At 35.5% G+C, this 13,070-nt stretch overlaps 1 protein-coding gene across 1 annotated transcript in view; it reads right to left on the bottom strand.

Moving 5' to 3' along the window:
• The window catches only part of LOC140151227 (protein FAM184A-like), a 39,446-nt gene that overhangs the window by 10,009 nt on the left and 16,367 nt on the right, over positions 1 to 13,070 (bottom strand). The window contains exons 3-9 of the mRNA XM_072173494.1: positions 12,539 to 12,659; positions 12,142 to 12,323; positions 11,158 to 11,364; positions 7,451 to 7,735; positions 5,623 to 5,744; positions 4,618 to 4,768; positions 3,803 to 4,015 (exon numbers count right to left, since the gene is read on the bottom strand). Coding sequence (XP_072029595.1) covers positions 3,803 to 4,015; positions 4,618 to 4,768; positions 5,623 to 5,744; positions 7,451 to 7,735; positions 11,158 to 11,364; positions 12,142 to 12,323; positions 12,539 to 12,659 — 1,281 coding nt within the window. The remainder of the gene's footprint in view (positions 1 to 3,802; positions 4,016 to 4,617; positions 4,769 to 5,622; positions 5,745 to 7,450; positions 7,736 to 11,157; positions 11,365 to 12,141; positions 12,324 to 12,538; positions 12,660 to 13,070) is intronic.

The following is a 13,070-nucleotide window of genomic DNA, read 5'->3' as shown; positions in this document are numbered from 1 at the left end:
GATTGGAAATATTTAGCACATATCAACCACTATGAACCTGAAATCCACACAATGTAAATGAAATGAATACACAACAACAACATGAAACACAAAGCATGCATGGACACTAGCAACTACATGAAAGCAGAATGTATACAACTTTTATTATTAATAACAGCAAACTACACATAAAACATGGAATACATGACAAACTATACAACAAAGCGTGCACAGACATCAAAGAATCTAAATAAGAGGAAGGAAGCTATGAAGATATATTTCAACTTGTGGGGTAGATCGGTATGAACAGAAATGCATTTGGCATTGCATATTAAATATATGCTAATGTGTAATCATATTATATTAATAAGTACCACAAAAGAGAAAACCAAATTGGCACTCCTTCCAATGCTAATGGATTCTTCTTATCCTTTTCAATTCTTTGATGCACAAGAAAATAATAGTTCTATACATAGATTCGCTTTAAGTTCGGTAGTGACGTCAATGCTTTTTCACGGTTGCGCCGCAAGCGTGCCAACAAACTGCTGCCCTTGTACATGTGAGTGTACGCTCTGCTTAATTAACTTTAAGCACACGATTCACTACTGTGGCCAGCAAAATACGCACAAATCACTACCGAACTTGAGGTGAACCAAATTATATAATGTTAAACAACAAATGTAATAAAAGCTGATAGGGTTCCTTAGGACTCGATTACAAGTGCTATCCATATGTGTGTTAAAATGAAAAATCACTTATTTAATCTTCCAAGGGAATTAAAAAATCATTGCTTTGTTTTTACCAGTATAAAGTAAATTAAAGAACAGCAAATTTTGCGGAAAACAGTAAAAAGTCATGGTTTGCCAATTTGTGTCATATCATAAGTGCCTAAAACATCTTAAGCGTCTCAGTCCAACACAATGTAATCATGGACCTTGGAACATATCAAGAGTAAAGGCATCTACAATGCATTACAATTTTTTTTACTTGATTCTTGATTTAATAACAACAACAACAGCACCTACAAAGGGTGCAATGACAAGATCAAAGAAGTACAACGTTGTTGACTGTAAGTGATGACTGAACAGACACATCATAAAGTTTTTGATTACTTTTTGTCAATTTTAAGACAGCTGTTGAAGATTGGGTTAGTATGCTCATGTAAGTAAGCTACAAGATCGGGGTTACAACGGATGCACTTTTATGATGTGTACATGGTCAACAATGTGACTCACAAGGACTACATGCCCTATTTCCCATCAAAAGTATTGACCATTTTGATGTCCTGAAATCCTCTGCAAAAGAAACCAAAACTATGTCATCAACGTTCATGGCCAATGCGCATTCACAACGTTCCTGTGCATGAGTAGTTGGCATTGCTCCAGCTTTGTGTGATGCTGTTTTGAGAATACAAGGGGCTCTGCACTGCTTACCCAAAGCTAGTTAGCAATGCAACAACTTCTCCATCAAGTGCTAGTTGTGCTTTATGTAATGCATGTCACTGGCAAGCGTTATGTGAATTTTCATGAGCGTAAGGACCTTGTGTATGTGACCTGGTTTTCCAAACATTTCCAAAGCTGATTTGAAAAGGTCTATTGAACATGCATACTGACATTTAGTGATGAAGTTTTGGTTTAATTTGCCAATGATTTTTGGGAATACCAAACTGGTCAATTTGAAAAAAGAAGTTGACAAAGACCCACCATCTCAAGTGAGCCATTTTTCCTCACATAATTATTACACCATATTTCTAAATGATATCTATAAACATGAAAATTCAAGTCTACAATTTTTACCACAATACCAAAACAAAAGTTTTCCTATGTTGAGCCCTGATGCAAACTTTTCCACGAAAAGAATGCTATCGTGTTTCATGAGGAAATAAGCACTGAAACCTACCGTATACAATATAGTTAGTATAATATACCTAAATGTTTAAATGCATCTAAAAGTTATTCTTAAGCAAGGTCATTTGTTGAAATCAAATGTGTACTTATCACTATCAAGTTGGATATAATTCAAATACGGTTTCTATTCCAATTCATTCAATTCCATGCACAACTCATAGGCAGTGATTGAATCACAGCAAAACACTGATAACATTTTGCTTCATCCTCCAATCAAATAATAAATGCCCAGTTTTAAAGCCCAATTTTCTGAAACCATACATACTGTGACCTTAATTTTTCCTTAATGGTATTTGATTTAGAGAATAAAAGTATTGTTTTGAGACCCAGCCGTGTATCTATCGCCTAGCTGATATAACACGGTAGATACCATTATTTTATGTGGAACAATAAAGGTGGAATGCAGAGTTGTTCCACATAAAAATAATGGTATCTACAGATTATTTTAGCCGTTGAAGAATACAATACATCAGTTTGTTGTGTATGGATAGTTGTATCATCTCATGGCATGACCTTGACATTGTAAGATTTTAAGCTAGTAAACTGCCAACTACCACCCTGAGCAGGGTAAAAAAGATTAATAATTGACCTCTATTTATAAAATGTTCATTATTCCTTCATTCTAAACCTAATCTTATACAAATAGACTAAGGAGGGTCTTGACATGTAAGTGCAAGTTTGAAGCACAGATTAACACAATGATATCATCTATCAAGGTACAACAAGTAGTTCAACAGGATGCTAAATTTAAAGTAAGCTTGTAAGCAGACACATTTATAAGCGGATATAGGTAAGCATGCATGTAAGGGTTTGATAGACAAACAAGGAAGCAACAAAGTGCAAATGTGACTGGGTGACTGGCAGCCACAAATGGGTTGAAAAGTTGACTCAATAGGCAAATTATCTCAATTAATATTAATATTTTTATATATTTTAATGATATATATATTTTGTAATAGAGTAATAGTCAATCAATGGTGTGCTGCCTTTAGCCTAGCTTTACAACCCATCTGTGATAGACTGTCACGTGTGAGTGAACAGATGTGATTTGATAACGCAAAATGAGTCAAATGGCAGTCAAAATAATTTCAAATGCAGTCGATATAAGGATTCAATTTCATATTGAAAGTCCTTCCACAGGCAATGAAAAGCCCTGGAACTAACTTTCAGGTTTGATAATGCTTAGTTCTTTAATTGATTGAATAGTAAATTTATTTCCTGACAAAAGACTCAGAATAGTAAATTTATTTCCTGACAAAAGACTCATTTGCTGGATCATGTCACATAAAGACAAATGATTGAGTCAAGCAGACAAATAAGCATACATTCAGGTAAGCAAGCAAATTAATCACTTCAACATCACTAAGATTCAAATCATAATTCCTTTTACCCTTGGTACATGTGCTCTGTCAACATTAGCCAAATGGGCTGGGATAAGTGTGTAGTCAATCAGCAGCATATCAAAGTATGCCCTGCATGGTTCACAGTATACAGTGAAAGGAATTAAGATTCTAATTCTACACCCAATGACAATGGCTACATGCCACTGGAAATGGATCAGTAGTTTACCATTATCCATCCACATCAATATTTATTTTGTGCCAAACTTTTTTGTGCATTTTTTCTTTGCATTTAACAAGGAATATTATGTACCAAAACAAATAGCAAAATATATTGCATTTCCTCATCAGGGTTTTCATTTGCTTGGACACTTTCCAATGGAGAGGAAAGGACTTTCTTAATTCTATAATGATGTCTAGTTACTTTCAGATATTATCCAGGCATGTCCTATGGATATACAACACGTTGGATAGGTGCAAAATGAAGAAAAGTTACTTTTGAAAAAGTGAATTAGAAAACTAAAGATCCGTTTCCAATGGACTACTAACAAGTGCAGCACACACAGGAAATCCTACCATCAAAGCCTGACTCTGTTGATCCTTGCTTTGAAGCTTAGCTTTGTTCAGTTCTGCTTCTAATTCAGCTATCTTCTTTGCATGGGCCTCGGCTGCTGCAGTCATCTCAAATTTCAGTTTATTTAAGTCTTGATCAGCTCTTCTTTGAAGTTCTACCATCTCATTCATTGCTCTTTCTGACTTAGTGGCTAGGTTATCTTTAATAGACGACAGCTGTTGATATCGAAAAGAAAGTTAAAATAAGATTTGAAAGCTATCTATGCATTTCAGTCATTCCAAATCATATTACAATTTCATGCAGCTCTAAATAATGGAACATACAGAGCCTTTGTTAAGGAACATGACACAACTGTTACGGATTTTTTTAGAAAATGAAAACATCAATATACATGTAAAACTTTACATTACTCCCAAAGAAATGGACTGGGGGGCTTTAAAAATACATTTACACTCAAACTACAGTTGACTTTTTGTAATTCTTCCTTCCAGGAATGGTATGCATTTAATGTGACTCTTTTTGTGAGTAATTTGGAGGGGATAAATTTTGCACCCCATATCCCCATTCAGCTACTTGCAGTTCGCCATTATGCACTATATGGGGAGAGCCTCGAACTGGCAGCATACATGAAAGGAAGAATTATGTAACCTTACACAGAACGTTATGACTAGTTCAATTCCCATTCATGTATGCTGCCAGTTCGAGGCTCTCCCGCACATAGTGCATAATGGCGGAACCGCAAGTAGCTTAATGATGTGTTGTCATCTCTATGATCTGTCATCATGATGGCAGTCATAATAAGATTAGTGTGTACTACCTGCTGATGTAATTCTTGTATTTTAATTTCCCATCCTGTCCGTGCTGCTTCCAATTCTTGTTCTTTCATCAGACTGAGTTGTTTAAGGGCAGCCCTCTTATCTTCACTGTGTTGCTGTGTTAGCTCACTGCGTAATGTTTCACATTCTTTCCTGAGAAGGGAATGACAAAACAGGATGAGACATTTACACTCATTTTGTAAAGTGATTTAATCTTATGCTCAGGACATTGACAAACATGTCATATATGGTTTGAATGAGTTAACAGCATCATCAACAATATTAACAACAACAAAATCAACAAAAACAATAAAACAAGATTTTTTCTTTTGCAATCATCAACTCACACTATTTCCTTCCAAACAGAATGGGTATTTATAGTGTATCTTATAAAAGAAATGATTGTTATGTAGGATACATCTTACAGACTTGCAAATCTATCAATGATTCCCTATTCGGTCAACACATGCCTTGTGTTAACCTAGGCTTGACACCAATCTTGGAATCTCAACTCTTTCTACAGATTAAAAGGAAATCCAAGTCTTCACCAGGAGGATATAAACTTGATGCCTCCTACCCAATTCCACCCATGGATAGTGTTAAAGTATGAGACAATTGACGAGGCATTTCCTTAAGGGCTTTACTAGATTGAGATATTGCCCTTTATTTGTTTGTGTACACTGCATTGGCCAACATTGTATTTCAACCACAGCAACATTTTTCTGTTTTTTGAATGAAAAATTTATACATTCAGAATCTGTGTGTCATTTTTACATCTTCGATGAGTGATGCCTGATCTTTGGGTTGGTTAAAAATGCAGAATGTTTAAATGCTGGCAATTAGAAATTGAATATATTTAAAAATGTCAACTTTTAATATCTGATTGGATAAACAGCAATCAGGTGGTATCTAATTGTCTGTGGCACAATTGGCTGATGCAGGCTATTGCATTAGTACAGATTTGTATATAAACCAACAAATAGACACCATCCATGCATGTGACTTACCTAAGTGTATCCGTCCATTTCCCATCCAGGTCCTGAGACAATTGATTTAATTGGTTCTTTAATTCCTCTCTCATTTCTAGCATCTTGCTTTCATGAAGATGCTTTAATTTATCCAACTCGTTCTGAAATAATTTTAAAAAAGAGTACCGGATAAAGATTATCTACTCCCTTTCTCACATTGGCTGTAATAAACTCTCTTTGTAAGTGTCAATACAGGGAGCATAAACAGATGTGTAACCTCATTTTGAGCCAAATAAGCATATTTTCAAATTATAATTTATTGCATGTTTACACTACATGCACCTCTGGTCTGGGATATATCTGGTGATACAAATATTTAGACAATAATAACTGCATGCTATCTGTTTTGAGGTCATTGCAGGAAATCAGAGGGTCTGTTTTTGGGCGAGGTAATTTTCTGAGGGAGCGTGAGCTTCCGAGGAAAAATACAAAGGCCCATCACAAACCCCAACAATTTCACGCAATGACCGTAAAACAGATGATGCAAAATTATTATTGTCATTCATTACCACCATTTTACAAATTTGTTTCATGAAAGTAACAACATTTTTGCTTTAAAAGACTATTGAAAATGTATTCTCCGTTCACTGTTTTAATTAATATGCTCATTTAATATGCAATCAACAAGTACCCGGGCTTACTCAAGGTGATTACGCATGCTTGTTTGCACATTAAGAAATGATACGCAAACACAGGTTATTTATGTGCAAGATTGGAACAATTACGCACTTTGCAGTCAATTGTGAAATATTAATGACCTCCATTTATGTTCGCGTATTTACAAATAACAAATTATGATTGGATCACATGCACAGCGTATATTCATGAGGTTATGGATATGAATAAAACATCTTGCATTATATTACATAATTGGACTTACAAGTATATCAATGTTTATATAATTCCTATGGTTATATTACATTGAATGACTGAATAGGAAAATGGTGAAGAAAATTTGAAATAGTCAATTTCAGTTTTCTGTGTTATTTTTCCTACTATGAGTACTATATTTTAAGCTATTTTATACAACAAGCTCAACCCACTCCAGTCCTAAGCCCATTCCATGGCCACATCCTACTTGTAATGCTTAATATTTATGCAAAGAAGTGATCACCCTTAAACTACACATCCTGTGTTATTACCAATATACGACTAAATATATTTTTTATAATAACATTTATGGTTTATGTTATAAGTAGGTCACCATCATGCTTCAATACAGCAATTATTCCCAACAGATCTGTGAAAGTTGTCTTGAATTGAGCAATAAACATAAAACGCTTTGTCTCAAAGATGTAATCTATCAAGAAACTATATCCGACTAGTGTACCAAGGAAATGAATCGCAATAGGCATGTAAATGTGGCTTGATTCCACAGTAACTTGCATTTCACTTTTTTGGTCCCGCTACATTTTTTGTCAAAATAAACACAACAATTAAGATATTGCATAGCTGAATGTTCTCTACTTTGAGCATGGAACTGAGTAGATACTCGGTAATTGAAAGAACACGTTCTAAGCATTTTGTATGTTTTGGTTCATGTCCATTTGCGTGGAAATCATCGTCCATGTGCATGTCTGGTATGTACTTACTACAACATGAAACATTGTATATCTTGGTCATGCACTTCTGCTTTGCACGCAGACATGCACATACACCCACACAAATGAGGTTGTTTTTTTATTTCATATCATACTCTGTAGTTTAATTTTGTTGAAATTCAATGACTCCTTTAAGTATGCAATAATTTCCCAAAAGAAAGCTGAATGTTTAATTTTACTGATGTTGATCTATATATCATACTTACCGAAACAGATAATGATTTGCCTTTAGACTCCCTCAATTCTTTCTGTGTTGATTCTAATTCTGTTTTTAACCTATTATTAGTCTGTGATAAGTTCTCTATATGTGAGCTGGCTGATCCTAAGCCTTGTTTACTCTGTTCCAATATCCTTTGCATTCTTTCACATTCATCAGCTGCAGCTTTCAGTTTTGCAGACAAATCAGCCTCTGTCTGTTCAAGAAGGGACTTGGCTGCATCTCTTTCTTTACTCAGTCGGTTATCTGTATCTTCTAGTTTCTTTTGCATCTCCTAATGATGAGAGAATTACAAAGTACATATATTACATATTATATAACTCATACAAAGTTTCTTGTCATTTGATTGACCAACTACTATTGATTATTTCTGCTATTTTTAGGGGCCAGCTGCAAAAGGACTATTGCATGTCGCGTCCGTGCAATAGTCGATTTTCCATTGCACAGACGCGGAGCTACCATAGCAACGCTGAGAGAGGCATGAGCGCATTGCGCAAGGTTTCCACCTCGACTCACCAATTATAGGTGCGGGTGTTGCTTCTAAAATAAATATGCATTTAGATATCTTTTGATTTATTTTGTTTTCCTGGTGATTTATAAAATTAAGTGGAAGCAAGGGAACTTACTTATGAGTTATATAAAACAAATATTGAATGTTTTTATTCGTTCAATGAAAAGAATATTTCCATGAGGTGAAATATGAACTGTTCCATTCAACTCGGCCTCGTTGAATGGAACAGTCCATATTTCACCTCATGAAAATATTCTTATCATTGAACTCATAAACAATCAATATTTGTATCCATTTTATTTTTCAGTTTCAAACGATTAAGCCTCGTACACAAGATATTAATATTTCCCCTCTTTCAAAGTAAGCTATAGGAAGCAATGAAGTATGTAAGGCTGATACATTAAGAAATAAATAAAAAATATGTTTATCTTCACCACAAGATTACTGCCATAAAGCAAAACCACATGCACAAACCAAATTGTGATCATACGCGATGTTTCTTCAGTTTTCCTGTCTTCAAAAATATATAACACTAGATTTCGCGGTTCTCGGGTCGGGCGCTTCTCGGGTCGGGCGCTTCTCGTGATAGGCCTATATCTAATTACCCAAACCCGTTACCCATATACATGCCCTGACTTTTTAAAACTACTATTAGGGATGCCCACTCTCAATACAGTTTCCACTAGAACGATTTTTCATTTACTGTGTGCGTGCACTCACACACGTATTGTCTATGGAGAAACTGATCGATACAAGAAATCCCAGGCCTGTTAAATGGCGTACATACTTGTTTTGATCCAAATGTAGGCCTATATCAGGGTGTTTCAAGAAATTCCTGATTCCACCAGAAAACATTAACCAAACTTTTTCCTGTTTGGTCAGTAAATAGAGAGGACCTTCCTGCATGAAGAGATCAACTTTTTTAATGAAAAATTTAATGAGATGAGAACTACAACAGGTTGAAGTGACACCATTCCGTGCATCAGGTGTTCAAACGCAATTATCTCCGAATTTGGAGTGAATCAGACAAGCAAACTTACATACTCATAAAATTTAACTATTTATGAAGACAAAATGTGTAGGATGTTAAGAAATTTAAGAATGTTTAAGCCTACATGCCCATCTCAAATCATGCACTTCCCGTGCACTTCTCACTACCATGTCCATTTCATAGGGAGTATAAAAACCGGGGACCATCATGGCTTCCATGCACACACAGTGTATTGCTCAATGTAGTAAAGATAACCTTTGAGTTGGAGCAAATTTCTCAAAATTGGTAGTGATTAATGTTACCAAACTTATGCCATGATGAAATATAATAATTTTTGAAGATAAAATGTGCTGACCTTAAAAGATTGAACAATGTTTAAGACTACCGCTTTTCATTTGAAATAATGCACTTATTGTTCATCTCCTCTATGGAGATATTTTCCATGGCGGCCATCTATGATCATGCTTGAGGTTTCACCAAACAAACCATGGGTTTTGAGGTCTTATATTTTTTGTTGTATGTTAACAAAATCGATTAAATTTTCAGGATGATCTTATTTTCATGTTGTTATAAGCAAATGTTCCAGATAAGATAGTTAATAAATACATTAAGAAAAAGTACCTTAAAGTTGCACTTTCTGTTAGTATTCCTTTTTGGACTTTAACTTTTTAACATGTTCTAGCAGCCCTATATAAAACCGTGACACTCGAAAGGCCAGGCTGCGACAAATCGCCTGTCCGATAGCCCGGGGCAATCACATTTTTTGTCGGGCAATTAAAACTCTGAAGAGCTGTGCCCGATCGGGCAAGTCTAAATTTAAACCAATGAAAGCTTGATGATTTAAAATGGAGTATTTCTGTACAACTTGGCGTGTTCACAGAAGTAAAAAAAACGTCAAAACAAAGTAGAAAACTTCTTGAAATGGAATTTAAATTTCGCTAGGCACTCGTATCCCACACCATGTGACATATACATATGCTAATGAACATCATGCCGTTACGTGACGTATTGGAAGTTTGGCCAATTATCGAACCTGTTTCATGCAAATATCATGACGTCAATGACGTCAGCTGGCCATGTATTTGCATATGATTGAGATTGAGATGTACTAGTGGTTGCCGAAATACGTAAATCGCTGTGACTTTACTGACAAAATTTCACATAAAATACACATTATTTTCCACATGTAAGAAACAAACAGTGAAATAATTGAATGAAATGTTCATTTTTTATGCATTTCATGAATACTCATTTATTTATCAACTTAACTGAGAAAAGTATTGGATTTCCGTAAGAATGAAACTGCCAAATTCGGCACACTTACGGTACTATGCACTGCACTGCATGATGAGTACGGTATGTGACTTTGTCGGCAATTGTTGCCGGGAATATGGGTTAATTTCGGGCAATTTCGGCAACCAATTTTGATATTGCCTGCCCGATCGGGCAAGCTAAAAAATAAAATTTGTCGCGGCCTGCGAAAGGCCATATCTCTGGAATGAAACGTCCGATTAAGATTATTTAAACGCCAAAATGTTTCTTTCATCAATTCCCATCCAATAAGTTAGGTCTGAATCAATTTAAAAGTACTTCAATTTTTAGTGGACATGCCTACTACTATGAAATGCGTCTCTCAATGATCAAGACCCAACTTGACACAACTTCGGTAGTTCGGTAGGCCTACCCATAATCTGGAAAACCATCATTCGCCTCTTCCAAGCCCTGCCCTGCTACCACATTTAGAGAAACCGAAATTAGTATCTGGACGTGGATATATAGGCCGTTACTTAAGTAATTAAATCAATCGCAAGAAACGTGAACGCAAACACGGTTATAGGCCTTACCATAACTGATAATTTTTATGTTAACCATTCTGAAAATAAGGCCTATAATTATTGGTCCGATGAGATGCACCTGTTAGTCACACTGTAATGCTTTCCGATCATGCGCGCACTGTACTCGCGCACAGACACTCCCGTTGATACTCAGCGATAGCGCATCGCGAGCACGCGATAGTGCACTGCGTGAACGCGAACCGCGCGGACGCAAATGCGATAGCGCACGGACGGACGGACACGCCGTTATTAGTATTAAGATATTAATATAAGGTGAGAGATGGTTGGACAATTTAAAAAACAATAATCCTCAAGAAACATACACATAACTATAATATCACATACAAATTGAAACTAACCTTTTGAAGTTTTTCTAGTTCTTCTGCAGCCATTTTAGCAGCAGCTTCTGTCTCCTCCTTGTGTTTACTCTGTAGATCACCTATTTGTGAAGTGTGTTCTTTCTTTAACTGTTCTATATTTGTCTCACTTGTTGTCTTGGCATTTTCTAATGCCTGGTCATATCTTTCTTTCATTGTCTGCTTCTCTATGGATAACTCTTCAAGCGCCTATGTAAGAAAGGATAAGATATAAAACAAATATCACTCACAATCATTTAACCTTTTTTGGGTGGATTCTGAAGGTTATTTGTATTGTCTAGTTTGTATCAATTGTCCTCAATTATATACCACTTGTCAGTATTATGAAAAGTAATATTACATCAAAACCAGTTATTCCTAACATATGGCTGGGATGAAACTGATCACGCAATGACCAAAAAGACTTTGCCCTGATGCCTTTGCAAATGTTTTAAAAGTCTGAATAAAATAATTCAATAATGTTTAATGACATATTCTCATACATAGGGAAGGAGTGAGTCTCTGTCTTGTGTACAGTAAAAACTATCTACTCCCATTTCAAGTACACATACACGTCTACACTGAGTAGAAAGAGGCAGCTAGGTGAGATGGATGGCTCTAACTAGGCCTCAGAGCTAATTAGAATCAGAATAATTGCATTGCTTTACATGTCATTTGCCCTTTGCATGGATCTGCCATCTTGTTACCAAAACAAGGTTTTCCCTGCAAAGGTATGCGCAAAAAGTGCATTTTTATTTCTCATGCTTTTCTAGCAATGTGCCAGAAGGATTTTGCAAACCGTATGCACAGTTATTAAAACACACATTTGACAGACGTCGTACGCACACACAACACACAATTTGTGGGTAAAACCTCGTTTTGAGATGACCATGCAAAGGGTCAATAGGGTTGTCTGAAATGGTTGATATATTTATGTCAACTAAAACAATTTAAACTTTAGAACAATTTACTAAATGCATGTAGTACCTTTTCTAATGAGCGTAGCTGACTGGTTTGTTCTTCAGTTAGAGAATGTTTGCTATCTTCCAGATTTCTCCTCTCACTCTCTAACCAATTCACTTTATCTTCCATTTTAGCTAAGGTTCCTTGCAGATCCTTAATGGTAGCCTCATTACTCAGTCTGGTAGCTTCAAGAGTACCTAATAAACCTTCAAATAAAAACACTATTTGTAAGATTTTGTCAACCAAACTGATAGGTTACACCTCTACATATTGCAGCAATACTATATTTTTGTTCTGTCTAGGAAAAATATTGAAGTACATCATCATCAGTTGATATGGAGATCAAAAGCAATCGAAAAGCTCTCCTTTCTTTCTTCAATTAGCTAAATTCAATGACTCCTTTAATGCAATTTATACTCACTAGATTTTTTGATCATATCAGCAGCTTGCTCGTCACACCTCTCTCTGGATGCAGCAAGCTCTCCTTCCACCTGTTTCAGTTTGGTTGTTGCTGTAGATATCTCTTGTCTAGCCTCTAATAACTGTAATCAAATATATAAAAGCAAATTTACATTAAATCAATTTGCATCATAATGGTATATATTTTCCTCCATTTTGAAATTGTTTATAGTTTGTTATAATTAAGTTAAGCTTGTATTAAGCTACAGTTTACAGCACAGAGTCTGCTATAAAAATTAAGCTACAGTTTACAGCACAGAGCCTTCTATCTCTGAGACATCGCTTCAAATCAGTACTGTGACTGTGTAACATGTGTTCATTTGTTTACTTTCATAACTAATAGACCTTCAATAATGGACAAAAAAAAGAAAGAAATAGTATCAAATTTCTACTAAGGTGAAAAATTGTTCAATGTACCGTACTACAAATACAAACATATGACCCCAAACACACCCATACCACTGGGACACATGACATTTATCATGGTCAATTTC

The sequence above is a fragment of the Amphiura filiformis genome, chromosome 1, assembly GCF_039555335.1.
Source record: "Amphiura filiformis chromosome 1, Afil_fr2py, whole genome shotgun sequence".
Taxonomy (NCBI): Eukaryota; Metazoa; Echinodermata; class Ophiuroidea; order Amphilepidida; family Amphiuridae; genus Amphiura; species Amphiura filiformis.
Note: the sequence above shows the minus strand (reverse complement) of the source record. Positions and strands in the feature narration are given on the sequence as shown.